The 17,374-nt window shown below is 35.4% G+C and overlaps 1 protein-coding gene across 6 annotated transcripts in view; it reads right to left on the bottom strand.

Annotated features, from left to right (window-relative positions):
• Positions 1-17,374, bottom strand: part of NCOA1 (nuclear receptor coactivator 1) — a 211,905-nt gene that overhangs the window by 100,106 nt on the left and 94,425 nt on the right. For all 6 annotated transcript variants that reach the window (XM_012453316.3, XM_012453317.3, XM_064363898.1 and 3 more), the window contains 2 exons: positions 11,387-11,492; positions 5,051-5,217 (listed from right to left, as the gene is read on the bottom strand). In XM_012453316.3, coding sequence (XP_012308739.1) covers positions 5,051-5,217; positions 11,387-11,475 — 256 coding nt within the window. In that variant the 5' untranslated portion in view covers positions 11,476-11,492. The remainder of the gene's footprint in view (positions 1-5,050; positions 5,218-11,386; positions 11,493-17,374) is intronic.

The raw sequence follows: 17,374 nt of genomic DNA, 5'->3' as shown, positions 1-17,374 counted from the left end.
CTGCTCTCCAAAGAGGTTATAACATTGGTTTTGCTTTTCTGCATCCTCGCTGAAAAACAATATCATAGTTTTTAAGTTTTGCAGATCTATGGTGTAAAATATTATCTCACTTAATATTTATAATAATGGCTTTCATGAGCTATAATTTATATGACATACAATTAACTTATTTAAAGCACACGATTCAATGATTTTTAGTATATTCACAGTTGTGCAACTACCATCAGAATCAATTTTAGAATATTTTCATCACCCACCAAAAAACTCCATTCTCATTACCAGTTACTCCCCATTTTTCCAATACCCCTAGCCTGAGGCAACGACCAACTTATTTTTTATCTCAATGAATTTGCCTTTTTTGGACATTTCCTATTAATGGAATCATGCAATATGTGGTTGCATGTGATTGGGCTTCTTCTTTGGCTTAGCATAATGTTCTCAGGGTTCAACCATGTTGAAATATTGGTCAGTACCTTATTCCTTTTTATTGCCTAATAATAGTCCATTATAGGAGTATATGACCTTTTATATATCTGTTCATCAGCTGATGGACATATGGGTAGTTTCCACTTTTTAGCCATTTGTGATAATGTTGTGAATATTCATGCACAAATTTTTTTATGGACGTGTTTTCATTTCCCTCGGGAATACACCTAGAAGTGGAATTGTTGGATATGATAGCTAGCTCTATGTTCAACCCTAAACTCTCCTCTAATTGAGAAACTGTTGGACTGTTTTCCAACGTGGTTCCTTCATCTTCCATTCCCATCAGAAGTATGTGAAGCTTTCAATTTCTCACCCACACTTGTTATTACCCTTTTTTTTTTTTTCCCTAAGACACTCCTCACTTTGTTGCTCAGGATGGAGTACAGTGACACAATCATAGTTCACTGCAACCTCAGACTCCTGGGCTGAAGCAATCCTCCCACCTCAGCCTCCTGAACAGTTGGAACTATAGGCATGCACCACTGTGCCTGACTAATTTTTTATTTGTTTGTAGAGAGAGACAGGGTCCTCGCTATGTTGCCTAGGCTGGTCTCAAACTCCTGGGCTCAAGCAATTTTCTCACCCTGGCCTCCCAAAATGCTGGAATTATAGGCATGAGCCACAGCACCCAGCCTTATCTGTCTTTCTGATTACAGCCATCTTAGTGAGTGTGAAATGGTATCTCACTATGATTTTAGTTTGCATTTCCCTAATGGCTAATGATATAGGGCATCTTTTTCATGTGCTTTTTGGCCATTTGTACATTTTCTTTGGAGAAATGTCTATTCAGGGTCTTTGCTTATTTTTTAATTAGGTTATCTTATTATTATGGTGCAGGAGTTTCTTATTTTAAAATACATTTCCTTCATCATTTCATGTGTTTTATTACATGAAGGTAAGGAAGGCTTTTGTTTTTAAGCAAGTTCTAACAAACGTAAACTATCAAGTTCAAGTAGATTAAATAATTTTTGTGTGAAGTGCAAAACATTTAACATTTTAGGGAAAACCTAAGGTAGGAATGGCTATGTGGCTAGTTTCTGGCCTAAGGGAATGTGAACAGAAGTCACATGCAATTTCTGGGTCTTATCCATAAAGAGAAAGAACCATGCCTTCTTGTTTGTTTCTTTCTTCTTCTTGTCAGCTGGGACATAGACAAGGGAGCCATGTCTAACCACATGGATAATGGTAATACCCTAGGAATGGCAGAGCAAAAAGGATGGAAGGAGTCAATCCCTGACACTTTTCTAGACTATCTGTTTAAAACCACTGTATTTTGGGTGTGTTGTTCTACTTGCCTAGCCTATATCCTAATTAATATGTTTCATACTTCTTAGTAACATGTGAATTTGCTATAACCTGATTTTGTCCATGTTAGGCATAACTATCATGCTATCATGAAAGATAAGAATTTAACATATTACACCAACTTGCTACACAAATTACCCCTCCTCTCATACTTTTGGTATAGTATTAACAATTTTTTTGAGTAACCAATATTTAATATATATGTTACTATGGCCACATACTTTATAAGGCAGCCAAGGTGTGTGTGTTATAATTTACATTTCTTTTATTGTTTCAGATTTTGTGTAGTTTAATTCAACCCTAAACTCCCCTCCAGAGCTGAAAAATTCAACTCGATTCAGTCAACTGGCAGATACTCTTATGTGTTCCTTTCCCCCACCCACCTCCCACCCCATGGAAATATTCCCTAGAGTCCTCTATCCACCTGCTCAAACTGTGACTGGCTATTTTCTAGGCTGCTGCACAACTGTAATTATGGGGCTCCTTTTACCTTTCTTAAGATTAAGAAAGATTCCATAGTTTCCCTGAGTTAAGATCCTGTGCTTCTTTCTAGCTTTACTATCTTGGATAAGACAGAGGTTTCTGAAACAGGTATAATAGGAGGTAATACCTTTGAGACTTTGAATGTCTGAACATGCTTATCTGGCACTCACAACTTCAACTGGATGAACACAGAATTCTGGGCCTAGAATCCTAGTTTTCAATGTTGTTATTGAGAAATGTGAACCTATTCTGAAAGCAATCTAGTGTGTGTGAGACCTGCTTTTTCTTCTCTCTTTTCTCCCTGGTGTTCCGAAATGTCACTAAATTGTGTATTAGTATGAGTTTCTTTATCTTCCTTTTTCAACAACTGCACTGGGCACTACATGAGGGCTTTCAATCTGGAAACCAATATTCTTCTAGTTCTGAGAACATTATTTTGGCATTATTTCTCTTATCAATTCTTCCTTTCTATTTGTTTTATTCTCTTTTTCTGGGACTAATCATATGTTAGACTTCCTGAACTAATCCTTTAAGTGTCTTATTTTTTCTCTCATTTTCCATTGCTTATTTTCAAATCTCATCCCTTCATTCAACAAGTATGCATTGAAAGCCTACTATGTAGCCAAGGGCTATTTTAGGCACTGAGGTTATAGTCATGAACAAACAAAAACCCTTGCCCTCGTGGAACTCTAGTGTGGGCAGGCAAATAATATATAAAATATGTAATATGTCAGATGTAAAAAGTACTGTAGGGAAAATAAGGAAGGTGTAAAAAAAAGATGCACAGATTTTGTTTCCTGGTTTTTAAAATATTTCAAATAGGTGAGTTAGGAACAACTTCACTCGAAAGACATATCTGAGCAAGGACATGAAAGGGGTGAATAAAGCATGTGTATATCTAGAGAGAGAGTATTCCAGACAAAGGGAACGGCAAAGTCTAAATATCAGGGGCAGAGTGTGCCTGCAACTGGTGTGTGCAGAGAGTGTGAGGAGGCAGAGTAGAAACAAGGTAAAGAGGTAAAATTTCTTCCAACTATCCTGTTTTTAAGTTCCAAAAGCTATTTCTGGTTTTGAATGTTTTGTTTTGTTGCAATTATTCTCATTTTATAATGAAATACCATCCCTTATGTCTCTGAAGGACTGGTACCTTTTTAAGTTTTCTTCAGCTCCCTGCCTTGTCTCTGCTTACCAAGTTCCCTTTTTCCTGTTTGTTTGATTGGTTTGCTCTCTTTCATATTACAGACTTTCCTCCAATACCTGGCTTTTTGTTCACATTAAATAGTTGGCTGGAAGTTATGTGAGAAGTGGAGGCAAGATAAGGAGGTAATTTTTTCATTTGAGGATCCTCCCCACATGACTGTCCTCCGACTGCTCAGTATACGCAGAGGAATCCTGCCACCCTCAATTTAGGGAGTATGAGCTAGGCTGTTAGTGTTTTGAGACCAAGCAAGGAAGGGTGGCATAGAGCCTCTTGCTGGTGCTCCCCTCTGCAGTTTTACAGTACAGTTTCTCCTGTTAGCTAAATCAGTGGTCACTACACTGTTTTCCAGCTTCTAAGATCTTAAAATTATAAAACTTTAATGCTAATAATCTGAAGTTCTCTGGGGTCAGTCATTCTGTTATTTGTGCTGTTACTCTAGATTATTTCTTCATATGTTAAGTTACTTTGCAGTGTAAAATCACCCTCAGAAGTACTTTTTCTGTGGCACTTCCATGGGGCCAGCTTGTGAGATTGTTTCTTCAAAGTGCTTTGCCTTTGTTTATGGTAGGCAACCAAAAACTTTGATGGTATAGGGTTCCCAGTAAATGTAGGTAGTACAAATATGAACCTTAAAAATATACCAGCCTGGCCAACATGGTGAAACCCCGTCTCTACTAAAAACACAAAAATTAGCTGGGCATGATGGTGCACACCTGTAACCCCAGCTACTCGGGAGGCTGAGGCAGGAGAATCGCTTGAACCCAGGAGGCAGAAGTTGCAGTGAGCTGAGATTGCACGCCACTGCCCTCTAGCCTGGGTGACAGAGTGAAACTCTGTCTCAAAAAAAAAAAAAAAAAAAAAAAATTGTTTTTTTTTTCCAGAAAGGAGCCCAGGTAGAATAAACTTCCTCAGAGAAGTGGAGAGATTTTTCCCTTCATAGAGTTACTATCCAAAAGAACTCCTATTGGCCAGGCATAGTGGCTCACGTCTGTAATCCCAGCGCTTTGGGAGGCCGAGGTGGGTGGATCACAAGGTCAAGAGTTCAAGACCAGCCTTGCCAAGATGGTGAAACCCCATCTCTACTAAAAATACAAAAATTAGCCGGCCATGGTGGTGGATGCCTGTAATCCCAGCTACTAGGGAGGTTGAGGCAGGAGACTCAATTAACCTGGGAGGTGGAGGTTGCAGTGAGCCGAGATGGTACCACTGGACTCCAATCTGGGCGACAGATTCTGTCTCAGAAAAAAAAAAAAAAGAACTCTCACTGTCCTAAAGAACTCTATGCCAGGGCCTCAGGCCAAACTCCACAACTTGTGTCTTCTGACTAAATCCCCTATGATATTGAGTCCCATAATCTCCTAAAACAACCAGGTTTTGAGTTAACTTATTAAGACATTTTAACAAGAAGATTCTCAGGTTCACTCTCTAAAATAAAAAGGATCTTAAAGATACTTCTATATAAAATTATAATGTTCAATGTAATTTCTTAATAATAAAAAAGTAAAATCATGTATTATAAATGTCTTAATAACAAAGCACACAGCCATGGTTTTTTTTTTTTTTTTTTTTTTTTACCTTGTTCCATTCTCTTCATTAGCTGTATCTGATCTACTGTTTTCTTCAAAATCTTGCATTTGTCTGGTTTTACACTCAAGCTGTCAATATCACTAATGTTGGCAGACAGTAACTCAGCTAGTTCTTCTAAATATTTATTTTCTTGCTCCCTGCGCCTCTTTTCAGTGCTGTTACACAAAGAAAATCCAGTTAGTGTACATTTGTATCACCATATTTCCTTCTCTGATCAAGTATCTAATGCTTACACATTTAGTAAGATCTTTATTTTTATTGAAAATATAAAACCAGATTTAGAAAGTGACATAAATTCACATCTAAAAAGCAGATACCACAAAATACCAAAGTTTAGAAAACAATTCTGGCTAAAATATATAAAGTAAATTGACTGTTATAACAGATGTATTTCTCCAATCATATATATACCTTGAATATTTTCAAATAACAATCACTAGATATTAAAAGTAAACATAATAAATACACTAGTTGGATTTGGAACTACTTTATATTACAAATAACTTCTTGAAATAGAAAAATCTAAATTTACAAATAATGGTTATAAATTAAGCAGGGAAGACAATACTAGAATTCAAATAAGTTATAATCAGAAATCTGATAAACTCTTATTTCTTATAATGATTAAACCATTAGTTGATCCTCATCAAAAAAGTATTCATTCAAAAGCAAAATAAGAAGGTTAATAATAATAAGAAATGAAGGTATAGTGAACAATGTATTCTGTGTACAGCTGTGTCCTAAAAGAAATATTTAAAAAATCTACTATAAGTTCCCATAAATGCAATAAACAAAATCAAACAATTTATTTTAAAGAAAAATAATGAGAACAAGGAATAACAGTGCATACAGTACAGGTAGCACTTTTTAAAAAATAGTATACCATATGTATTGAATGACTATGATTCATTTTTGCTTTCCAGTCATTAGCCCTGGTTTATTTAGCCAAGTCATCAGGCAATTTGTTTTGTGACACATATAAAGACAGTGAAGCATGCCTTTGAAACTTTGTTATTATCAATCTAATATAATAGGAAAAATTGGTCACAAATATCTCTTTGTTTTATAAGCAGCAATAAAAATCATTATAAATAAATAAATAAGATGTAGCTCCCAATTATTTGGAAAACAAAGAAAACAGGCCATTATAATACTATGCAACAAGACTAGAACACTACAAAAGTATACATCTAGACCTAGAAAACGAGATGCATGAACTTAGTGGTAGGGAGAGGCTGGTTTTCTGAAAGGAAAGAAAAAACAACTTTTTCAAAGGTATAACGTAAGAGTGAAAATATCAAGATAAAGAATCTACAAATGGTTCAGTATAGCTAAACTACAGATGATAAGAAACAAAAGGGCAAGTGATGTGGTCAAGATCAGATCACAAGGGATCTTGCATGCCATGATAAAAAGCATGGCATACTGCTTAAAAGCACAGGTTCAGCTGGGTACAGCAGCTCACACCTGTAATCCCAGAACTTTGGGAGACAGAGGCAGGAGGATAGCTTGAGGCTAGGAGTTCAAGACCAGCCTGGATAACACAACAAGACCCTGTCTCTAAGAAAAAAAAAAAATTAGCCAGGAGTGATGTTGTGAGCCTGTAGTTCCAGCTACTACAGAGGCTGAGGTGGGAGGATTGCTTGAGCCCAGGAGTTGGAAGTTGTAGTGAGCTATGACTGTGCTGCTCTACTCTAGCCTGGGGAATAGAATGAGACCCTGTTTCTTAATAACAACAAAAAGGCACAGGCCCAAGCTTCCTGTCATTTACTAGCACTTAGTGGCAAGTTAACTTTTCTAAGCTTCAATTTCCTTATCTGTAAAACTGGGATAATGACATTACTTACCAGGGTTTTGTATTAAAAAAGAGGATACATATAAAACGCTTGGTAGAGTTCCTGGCATATACTTTTAGCTCAGTAAATGTTATCTATTATCATCATTTTTATTATGATTATTTATTTTTAGGGAAATGAGGAGCCCAGAAGGGCTTAAGAAGAATGAGTGGCATGACCAGATTTGTAAGCTCCCTAAAGACAGAAATGGAGTCTCACTCTGTCGCCCAGGCTGGAGTGCAGTGGTGTGATCTTGGCTCACTGCAACCTCCACCTCTCGGTTCAAGCAATTTTCCTGCCTCAGCCTCCCATATAGCTGTGATTATAGGTGCATGCTACAATGCTCGGCTAATTTTTGTATTTTTTTAGTAGAGATGGGGTTTTACCATGTTGGCCAGGCTGGTCTCAACTCCTGACCTTGTGATCCACCTGCCTCAGCCTCCTAAAGTGCTGGGATTACAGGCGTGAGCCACCGCACCCAGCCTCTCTTGTATCCTTAAAACATCAAGCAAATGGTGCTGGCTGAAGAGTAGGCACTTAATCTGTACTTGAGTTGAACTGAAAATGTTAAACAAGTATAAAGACAGCTACCTATAATTTTGAGATTAACGTTTTAATCCTCCTTCTCCTAGGAAAATGAATGAATGGAGAAGAGGTAGCCGGAGGGAGATATGAGGTATCTCACCCCACCAAACAGTTGCTGAGAAACTCTCCTATCCAAGGATCTGTGTACAATACTGGCAATACCCTGATGTCTAACAGACGGTCTTTATGATTAATGAATTCACATATGCTTGTGAGAACAGAAACATTACAAGGTGGTATCACACATAAACTCAGTTTTAAAATTATACATTTTCAGTTTACCATGTCAAATACATCATTTTGTTAAAGCTGAAGCCTATATTTCACTTATAAACCTCAAGGAGATGGTACTTTCAAATATTTTTAAAGCAAATATGAAGATTATTATCTTTAAGATATCTAAAGAAGAGAAAAAGATGTGAAACTTTTATATTTTCAATGATGTTATGTACACAAAAACATCAAAGAGCATCTACAGATAAACCAATAAAACACATAAGAAGATTCAGCATATGAATTTGAAGAATAACAAAGAAGAATGACTTGTTCCATCACATATCAAGGCAAGTATCATAAGAAAGCTCAGAACCAGATCTCTATATATACAGGAACTTGATTTATAATAAAGGTAACAGCAAAACCAGTCAAGGGTAATGTTATTACTGATAACTGGAAACAGAATAAATAAATTAGGTCCCTACATTACACCATGCACAAAAATAAATTACAGATTAATCAAAACCCTAAATGTGTATTAGAAGAAAACATACAAAAATGTATTTAAAGCCTTAGAGTAGAAGAAAAATTATTAAACAAGACCCTAAAAAGCTCGACGCATGAAAACCTAAGGCTTTGTATGTCAAGAGAAATCATAACTAATGTTAACCAAAAGGTTGGAAGAAGATACTTGTATCAATTATAAGCAAGAAAAGGTTAGTAAGTAGAAAATTTTAAATAAGTCTTAGAAATTAAAAAGAAAAGAACAAACAACCCAGCAGGAACATAGGCAAAAGATACAACCAAGAAATTCACAAAGGAGAAAAATATAAATGAGTAAAAGACCAAAAAGAGATGATCAATTTATCTAATTATCATGGAAATGCCCTTAAAACTATAACCCCACACCCATTAGATTGGCAAAGTGTTAAAATGAGAAGAGAACAGTATTAGTAAGAATGTGGGAAAAGAGGAATTCTCAATGCCTGTTATTTGAAAAACAATGTGGTACTTACCTAGTAAACATAAAAATTTACATAGATATTAAAGAAACTTTGTGTTTTTTTGAGACAGAGTTTTGCTCTTGTTGGCCAGGCTAGAGTGCAGTGGTGCAATCTTGGCTCATTGCAACCTCCACGTCCAGGTTTCAAGTAATTCTCCTGCCTCAGCATCCTGAATAGCTGGGATTATAGGTGCCTATCATGACATCTGGCTTTTTTTTTTTTTTTAAATAGAGACAGCCAGGCTGGTCTCAAACTCCTGACCTAAGGTGATCCACCTGCCTCGGCCTCCCAAAGTGCTGGGATTACAGGAGTGAACCGCTGTGCCTAGCCAAAGAAACTCTTATGTATAAAAATAGGAGATACGTGTGAGGATGTTTGCTGCAGGGCTAGCTGTGACACTGAAAATTTATAACAGGCTGTTTATCTCTAGGGAATGTATTTGTAGAAAAACACATTTTTCAAAAGTGATATATTCATGTAATCCAATACTAATCAAAAGTTAATAATAGGACTGAATACATCTATGCATATTTAACTCTCAAAATCCATGTTGAAAAAAGTATAGTATAGAAAATATATAGTATTATATAAATTATGTAAATTTAATAAATACTCTATATGGCTCAAAGATATGTGTGTGTGTATATATAATTATTAAAAACAGATTGGAGAAATTTACTACAAACAAATCAATTCAATTGTTAATTCAATTGTTAAGTAATATATTACTGTTATTTAAACAGGATTATGCAAATATGATTAAAATATTAACAAAATACAGTGATATGATAAAACAGTATCAATTACATTGTGTTGGATATCTATAGTTTCTCAGTCTATATTCTTTTATATATTTAAAAAATTTCCCCAAATAAAAAATTAAATGCGGCCAGGTACAGTGGCTCAAACCTGTAATCCCAGCACTTTAAGAGGCAGAGGCGGGCAGATCACAAGGTCAGGAGATTGAGACCATCCTGCCTAACATGATGAAACCCCATCTCTACTAAAAATACAAAAAATTAGCTGGGTGCGGTGGCACATGCCTATATCCCAGCTACTCGAGAGGCTGAGACGGGAGAATTGCTTGAACCCGGAAGGCAGAGATTGCAGTAAGCCGAGATCGATCACGCAACTGCACTCCAGCCTGGAGATGGAGCGAGACTTTGTCTCCCAAAAAAAAAAAATGTAAAAGATAGTTTAATTTGTTTATTCTTAACTTTTCTTTTAAGGACTGACTTTATATGCAGATATAAACAAGAGCATTAATTTTTGACAGCACACTTCTAGATTGTATCTTGATCTCAACATTCCTCCCTGCATCTGGACACTTATTTGTGATTATGAGTACTCAGATTATTGTCTCTCTATAACAGCTCTCTGAACTGAGTCACTTTACTTTCTCGAGCCTGGAGCCCTGGCATTGTCCTGTTAAAATCCTCTCTTCTTCCCTCCCATGAGAAAGAAGCATATAATCCAAGGATAGAGAGTCTTCTGTAGCTTTACTCTCTAGATGAGTGATTATCAACTAGAGGTGATTTTGTTTCCCTGGCCCCAGGGGACATTTGGCAATGTCTGTAGACATTTTTGGTTGTTACAACTAAGATGCTACTGACATGTGGTGTGTAGAAGCAGGGCTACTGCTAAACATCCTGCAAAATACAGGACAGCTCCCCTATAAGAAAAAAATTATCTGACTCAAAATGTCAACAGTGTGGAGTCTGAAACACTTTCCTCTAAATTCTGGAAGATAAGTGGAGTAAAATCTCCACTCATTGTAGGAAGTTGCTCTCAGGTAGGAAGCTAGCTGCTCTTTTTTAATCGAATATTAAATGAGCAGCTAGGGAATATATTTGTAAAAAATTAATTTTTCAAATGTAGTATATTCATGTTAATGCAATACTAATCAAAAGTTAATAGGACTGAATATAATTATGCATATTTAAATCTATATGGCATTTGAGGTTTCTTCTCTATCTGGCCTTTGTGAGGGTCTCCTTAGCATTAGGTCTCTTTTAGCCCGTTTAAGGTGGTTATATTCCTTATAATAAACCAAATATTTAACTACACAATAATCATTTTTTAAAATCCCGGTATTTCTTAGTTCCACTAATGCCACAATGTTCTATGATAGCAACGAAAGATGTATAATAGATTTATGTATTCATTTGACAAATCTTTACTGTGTCCTTACTACATATAAGCCACACACTGTGCTAGGAACTAAGGATACAATGATGAGCAAGAATGGACAAGGTCCCTTACCAAATGGCAGCTCAGAGTCTAGCGGAGAAGTTAGGAGGAATTCATGAAATAATCACACAAACTAGTAAAAATCTTCAATTATGGATCATGGCTATGAAAACACCTGAGACAGATACATGAATGAAGGAAGTTGATCTAACAGTTATGGAAGGAAGAGAAGGCTCCCTTTAAGGATGTAATGACTAAGCTGGCATCTGAAGGATGAGTAGGTGTTAACTAAAGGAAATCAAGAGGAAGTGGGCTGGATACTGGATAGAGGGAGAAGCATGTGCAAAGACCCTGGGGGAAGGAAGAGAACATGGTGAGTATGAAGTACTCAAAGAAAGACACTAAACTTAGGGTAGATTAAACAAAAGCTGTGAAGTGGCAGTGAAAGTAATAAAGCAGCTCTGCCGAAAATAGACTAAGAGGAGTGTTCCTACCTTGATGCCAGTGTGTCACATGGCGATCCTTTCCTCTTATGTGAGTCTGGGTTAGCAGGGTCGGATGAACTGTCCCCGAGGCCACTCATGTTGAAAAACTTCACACCTAAACAGGAAGAACAACAGTAAGAAATCTACCCTTATGACCTCTCCAACCAAATAAAGGTAGGGAAGCTCCCCTATGTTAGAAAATTTCTAAAAATTGTGCTATTTTAATGAATAGATAATTACAGCCATCATAAAAACATTAGTATCTATATAAAAGTACAGAGGTCATCAGATAGTGTTTCTATATTTCCTTTTCTATATCTGTAAAATAAAATTAATAATCCTTTGTGAAATTGTTAGAACCAATTAGGATGAAAACGTGGTTAGAATAATTAAACAGATACTGAGATTTTTTTTCCAAAGAGAAAAAAATCATTTTCATGTGTAAATGTAAAAGCTGAATGTTGAACTGGAGTCAGATAAATTATTCTTTGCATTTATTATTTAGAACCTGCCTTTAAAAAGAATTTAAAATAACTTTCACTCATACGGTTCGGGATTTTATATTGATAGATAAATAATACATATAGAATTAAGTTAAAGTGATAAACTAGATTTAGATTTTGAATTGTACTTTACGCTTTGAGTTCTATACTCCTAACCGTTTGTTTACGTAGTCAGGCAACAAAGATCAAATGTTTAGTCTATGTTAGGATCTTGGTATAGATGCCAGAGAACACAAAGTCATTCCCCCTAGCATGCCAGCCAGGTTTCTCACATGTTGCACTAGTTAGCGACTGCACTTAAAGATCCCTGCTGATCTGTCCCTCATCAACCATTATTCTCCATATAATCCCTAATGAAACTCAGAACCCTATCCTTGGTCTTACAATCATCACTACATTTTGGATTTTATTAGTGCCAAACAACATACTTCACCGTTCTCTTTTACTCCATCTATCCTCATAAAAGGAAAGACAATTCTTGTTAAATGGGCGAAACTTTAGCTTTTCCTAACATTCTAAATTATTAAACTACAGCACTTTATGATAGCAGCCATACTGAGAAACTTTATTATAAAGAATGTTGAGAATCTGTCACATGGCTTTAATTGGTATGTCTAAGTAAACCCTTTTCTCTAAAACTGACTCTGCTTCTAGCCCTTTTCTGAAGGCCAATGACTGTCATATCTTTTTGGTGCACAAATAATCCCTAAAATTTTAATCAAAAACTTATTATTTCATGCAACCAAAAATGGCACATTTTCAATTTCTCCATATTAGAAGTGTTATTTATGAAAAATTCCAGCTTCTACGATTACAATCTTACCATTTTTTATTCTTCTTTTTTACTCATTTCTAACTGGAATCCAAATCCTGCTGATTTTTCCTTGACAAGATTGTCTCCTCCTTCTTCATTCCCAGATACAGTTATAATCCTTGTTTGGAACCAAATACCTAATTCTAGATTAGTGCAAGATCATTTAATCTTGCTTCTCAATTCCTGTCATTCTCACTTCTAATCTGTCCTATAAACAGCAGCAAAAGCATCCCTGCTTAAATGTCATTTTCAAGGTCTCATTTCCCTGATAAGGAATCAACTAGATTTGCCTACTGCAACATGGTAGTTAAAAGGATGGACTGCCATGCTGGGAAGAAATGAGGAGAAAAGGGAAATCTTACGCATTTTTAGTAGGAATGTAAATTAGTGTAGCCATTTGGAAAACAGCATGGAGGTTCTTCAAAAAACTAAAAATAGCACTACTATATATCTGATACAGCAATCCTAAAAATATGTAAATATCCAAAGGAAATGAAATCAGTATGTTGGAAAGATATGTGCACTCCAATATTTACATGGTAGTATTCACAATAAGCCAAGATATGAAATCAACCTAAGTGTCCATCAATGGATATATGGATAAAGAAAATGTGGTGTATATATACACAATGGAATACCATACAGTCACAAAAAAGAATGAAATCTTGTCATTCATGGAAACATGGACAAACTTGGAGGGCATTATGCTAAGTGAAATAAGCCAGGCATAGAGGAACAAATTTACTGCATACTCTCACTCACATGTAAACTCAAGAAGTTAATCTCATGGAAGTAGACAATAGAATAGTGGTTACTAGAGGCTGGGAAGGATGCAGGGAGGAGAGCATAGCCAGAGGTTGTTTAACAGATCCAAAAGTACAGCTAAATATGAGGAATCAGTTCTAGTGTTCTATAGCATTGTAGGTAAATATAATTAACAACAATTTATTTTCAAATAGCTAAAAGAGTAGATTTTGAATGTTCCCAACATGAAGAAATGAAAAATGATTGAGGTGATGGACATGCTAATTACTCTGCTATGATCATTACATATTGTATACATGTATCAAAATATCACACTGTACCCCATAAATATGTTCAATTATTATGCATCAATTAAAAATGGTAATAAAAGTAAAAACAAACAAAAACCCCAGGGCTTTGGGGCCAGAAAAACCTTGTTCAAGTCGTGGATTAAACACTACTTGTCTGACCTTGGGCAAAGTCTCTCTCTAAACCTATTTTCTACTCCTGTATTTCTTGTCTCAGTTGGTACACTGCAGTCATTCTAGCCTCTTCTCTCACATCTTGCATGCAAGCAAACACCAAGGTTTGTCAGTTTTTACTTCTCAAGTATTTCCAAAATCCATCCCTTTTTCATATTCTCCTTTACCAATATTTCAATTCAGGTTTTCATTTAACTCTTACTGGACTACTAATATAGCTTCTCCCTGTTTCCAGTCTTGTTCTCCTAAAGTTTATCCTCTGTAGACCCACAAGAGTAGGCTACCAAGTGTATGTCTATTAAATCCTCATTACCCATAGGACAATATCCAACCTCCTAAACATAACATATAAAGTTTGCATCAGCTCTCACTTATTGTGTGAGTCTATTACAGAATCTGGTGAATGAGTTACTAAATGACTGTCCAATCAAGTGTTCATAGATTATATATGCCATGTATTATGTATTACAATGTAATCTACATATAATGTTATATATATCATTTGTGTATATATATAAGCATATAGATTATATATGTTAACTTTAGCTTCAATCTCAAGAAAAGACTTTAAAAACCTTGGTAATATCTCATGTTCTCAGTAAAGGTAAATATTAGACAAAAAGGTAAATATTAGCCAAAAAACTTTAAATTGATCTCAGTGTGGGAGCAGACCAATTTAAATTAGCCACAAATGTTTACTGAGCTCTTACCATATGCCAACCTCTGTTCTAGGCACTAGGGATACAGTCATGAGTAAAATTTACAAAATCAGTCCTAATAAAGTTTCATTCTATTGTGAGGAAGATGACAATACATAAAACAAAAAAGGAAATCTTAATATTAGAAGGTGATAAGAGCTATGGAGAAAACTAAGACAAAAATAGAGGCTTAATTATGTGGAAGTGGAAGGGAAGCAAGTAAGATAGATAGGAAAGGACTCACTGAAAAAGTGAGAGATAGGAGCAAAGGCAAGAAGGAGGTAAGGGAGAGAGCCAAGAGAATGATATATGGAGGAATTGTGCTTCTAGCAGGGGGAGGTAGAAGGGCCTTAAGGCAGGAGCATAACTGCTTTTTGAGAAACATGAAAGAGGTGAGCATGGCTAGAACTGGGGAATAGGGGAGTAGGCAATGAGGTCAGAGAGATAATAGAAGGCTATACCATGTAAGGCCTCAAAAGTCATTGTAAGGACTTTAAGTCCCAGTGACTGAGGCAGTCACTGGAGGATTAACAACAGAAGGATGACAGGATTTGACTTTTATTCTAAGACTTCCTCTGAAGGATAAATACAATCTTTCTCATCTCAGTAATTTGGTATCTGAATGTCCAAATGTTAATTGGACATTTCCATTTGGATATCCCACTGTCACCTCAAATTAAACATGTATAAAATATGACACACTTTTAAATTTCAGATTTCTATTAATGATAAATGAGATGAGCTACATTACACATTAATGTATTTTAAAACAATTTATTAAACCTATGGGGGTGACTGGAGAGGAAGGAATACACAGTAAGGAAAATATAGACACCTAGTTAGCTTTTGCAAAATTTACAATTTAAGGTGAACAACCCCAATGCAAGGCAAATACACCAGACTTGCAACAAGAAAGTCAAGAGACCAACAATGGTTTTGTTCCCATCCACTCTAAAACTCAAACACAAAATAAAAATAATTGGTTCACCGTATTACTGGAACAAAATATATACCTTCTTTTCCTGTGGAGATTCACAGAGCATAAATAAGATTAATCAAATATCATAGAAGTAAAGAAGTCATTTAATTTCAGTAATATAAAAATGAAATAATGCAATAAATTTATAATAATGAAGCATCAATTCTAAACTCTTCTACAAAAGTAGAAACAAAAGACAGAAGAAAATGCTGAACAAGGAAGTTGAAAAAAAGACTTTAGGATTTGCCCAAATTCAAAAGAAAAGAGTTAGCTAGTACTTATTTCATGTTCAGGTGCCACTTTTTGTTTCCTTAGTTGGCCATCTTTTCTGCCTCTGATGAAATTAGGTTACGTCCATCTAAAAATTTATCCATCTGAAATTCTACTTGTTCTCAAAATAATCCTGAGCATATGTTTTTTATTATAATGTGCTATAAGATATAATTCTTTTGTCTCCCTTTTGGGATTGTGAACTCAAAGCCAGTTAAAGAAATTTTTATTGTATATTTAATATTTAACAAAATACCTAAAAGATAGAGAAGCTAAATAAATAGGTGATGAATTAAAAAAAAATTAACCTATCTTACTAATATGACAGTTAAGATTTCTAAAACAAAGATACTTTTTATGGTTAAATATTTCCCAAAATATTTTTAAAATCTTTGAAATTTTTCTTATAATTGAGAAACATGAACTTTCTCGAAATCCTTATTGTCTTACTTTCAATGGGGAAAAAAACAGCAAACTGCCTTCTTGGCCTAGAAATTAGGAAATGTTTCTTCTAATTTTGAAAAAGTAAAGATCTATTAGTTTGTATAAAAAAAAACAAAAACCTGTGATATTTCACAGTACTGCAGACCCAAGCCATGCTGCAGTTATATGATCTGAATAATATAATCTCATAGATTGAATAATTTGCAGTAATAAATAAATCTGGATCTAAAGCAATATTCCCATACTGTGCTACCTTTGGACTAAGGCTGGAGATTCACAACTGCTACATCTGAGATTCTGGGGCTAGGGAGAGACAACAACAAACAACTCCAGCAGCCAGGCAGGCTGGCCTACTGAAATAAGAGTCAAGAGCTGAAGAGCTATGAGATAGTCACCCACAATTTGCTGATAGCATGATTCTGGAATTAACTGCTTTCTGTTTACAAAACACAATACACAGAGCAAGGTAAAACTTCTGATGAGGAAAAACTATTACAGTTGTATTTATGTGGAATGGCTCTATATTTGGCAGTTAGGATACTTAAATAAGGACCATTAAGAAAAGAAAAGTTGGTTTTAGGAAACCAATTTGCATATCGCTCTTTAAAAAGAGGTAAAGTTTCTAAGTAAAAGTACCCTGTTGATTTAAAAAGAGTTGCTAAATTATACCCAATCTTATGCAATCTCTAGAGTAGTTTTAGGAACTAGAAACTCTATTTCTTTTCAAATGTACCAGACTAAACTAAATAGGTGAAGGCTAAAGAAACAGAACAGTGCCTTATAATTCAGCTGATTTTAAAATTTCTACATAAGAAATCTGTCATACATTTCTTGGATTTAGCTGAGAACTGTGTAATTAAAACAACCCCACCAATTAGTTAATAAACATTTCTAATAATATACTTTAAAATGCTTAGCAGTCAATGAGCACAAAGAAGTGTGTGTGTGTGTGTGTGTGTGTGTGTGTGTGTGTGTGTGTGTCTATATGAGGGACACTCTAAGAGCTCATATACACATATTAACCTCCCCAAGTTAACAGTTGTATGAAGGGCATCACACAGGA

This window comes from Aotus nancymaae, unplaced genomic scaffold (assembly GCF_030222135.1).
Source record: "Aotus nancymaae isolate 86718 unplaced genomic scaffold, 86718_ANA_hifiasm-v0.15.2.pri h1tg000057l, whole genome shotgun sequence".
NCBI classification, from domain to species: Eukaryota; Metazoa; Chordata; class Mammalia; order Primates; family Aotidae; genus Aotus; species Aotus nancymaae.
Note: the sequence above shows the minus strand (reverse complement) of the source record. Positions and strands in the feature narration are given on the sequence as shown.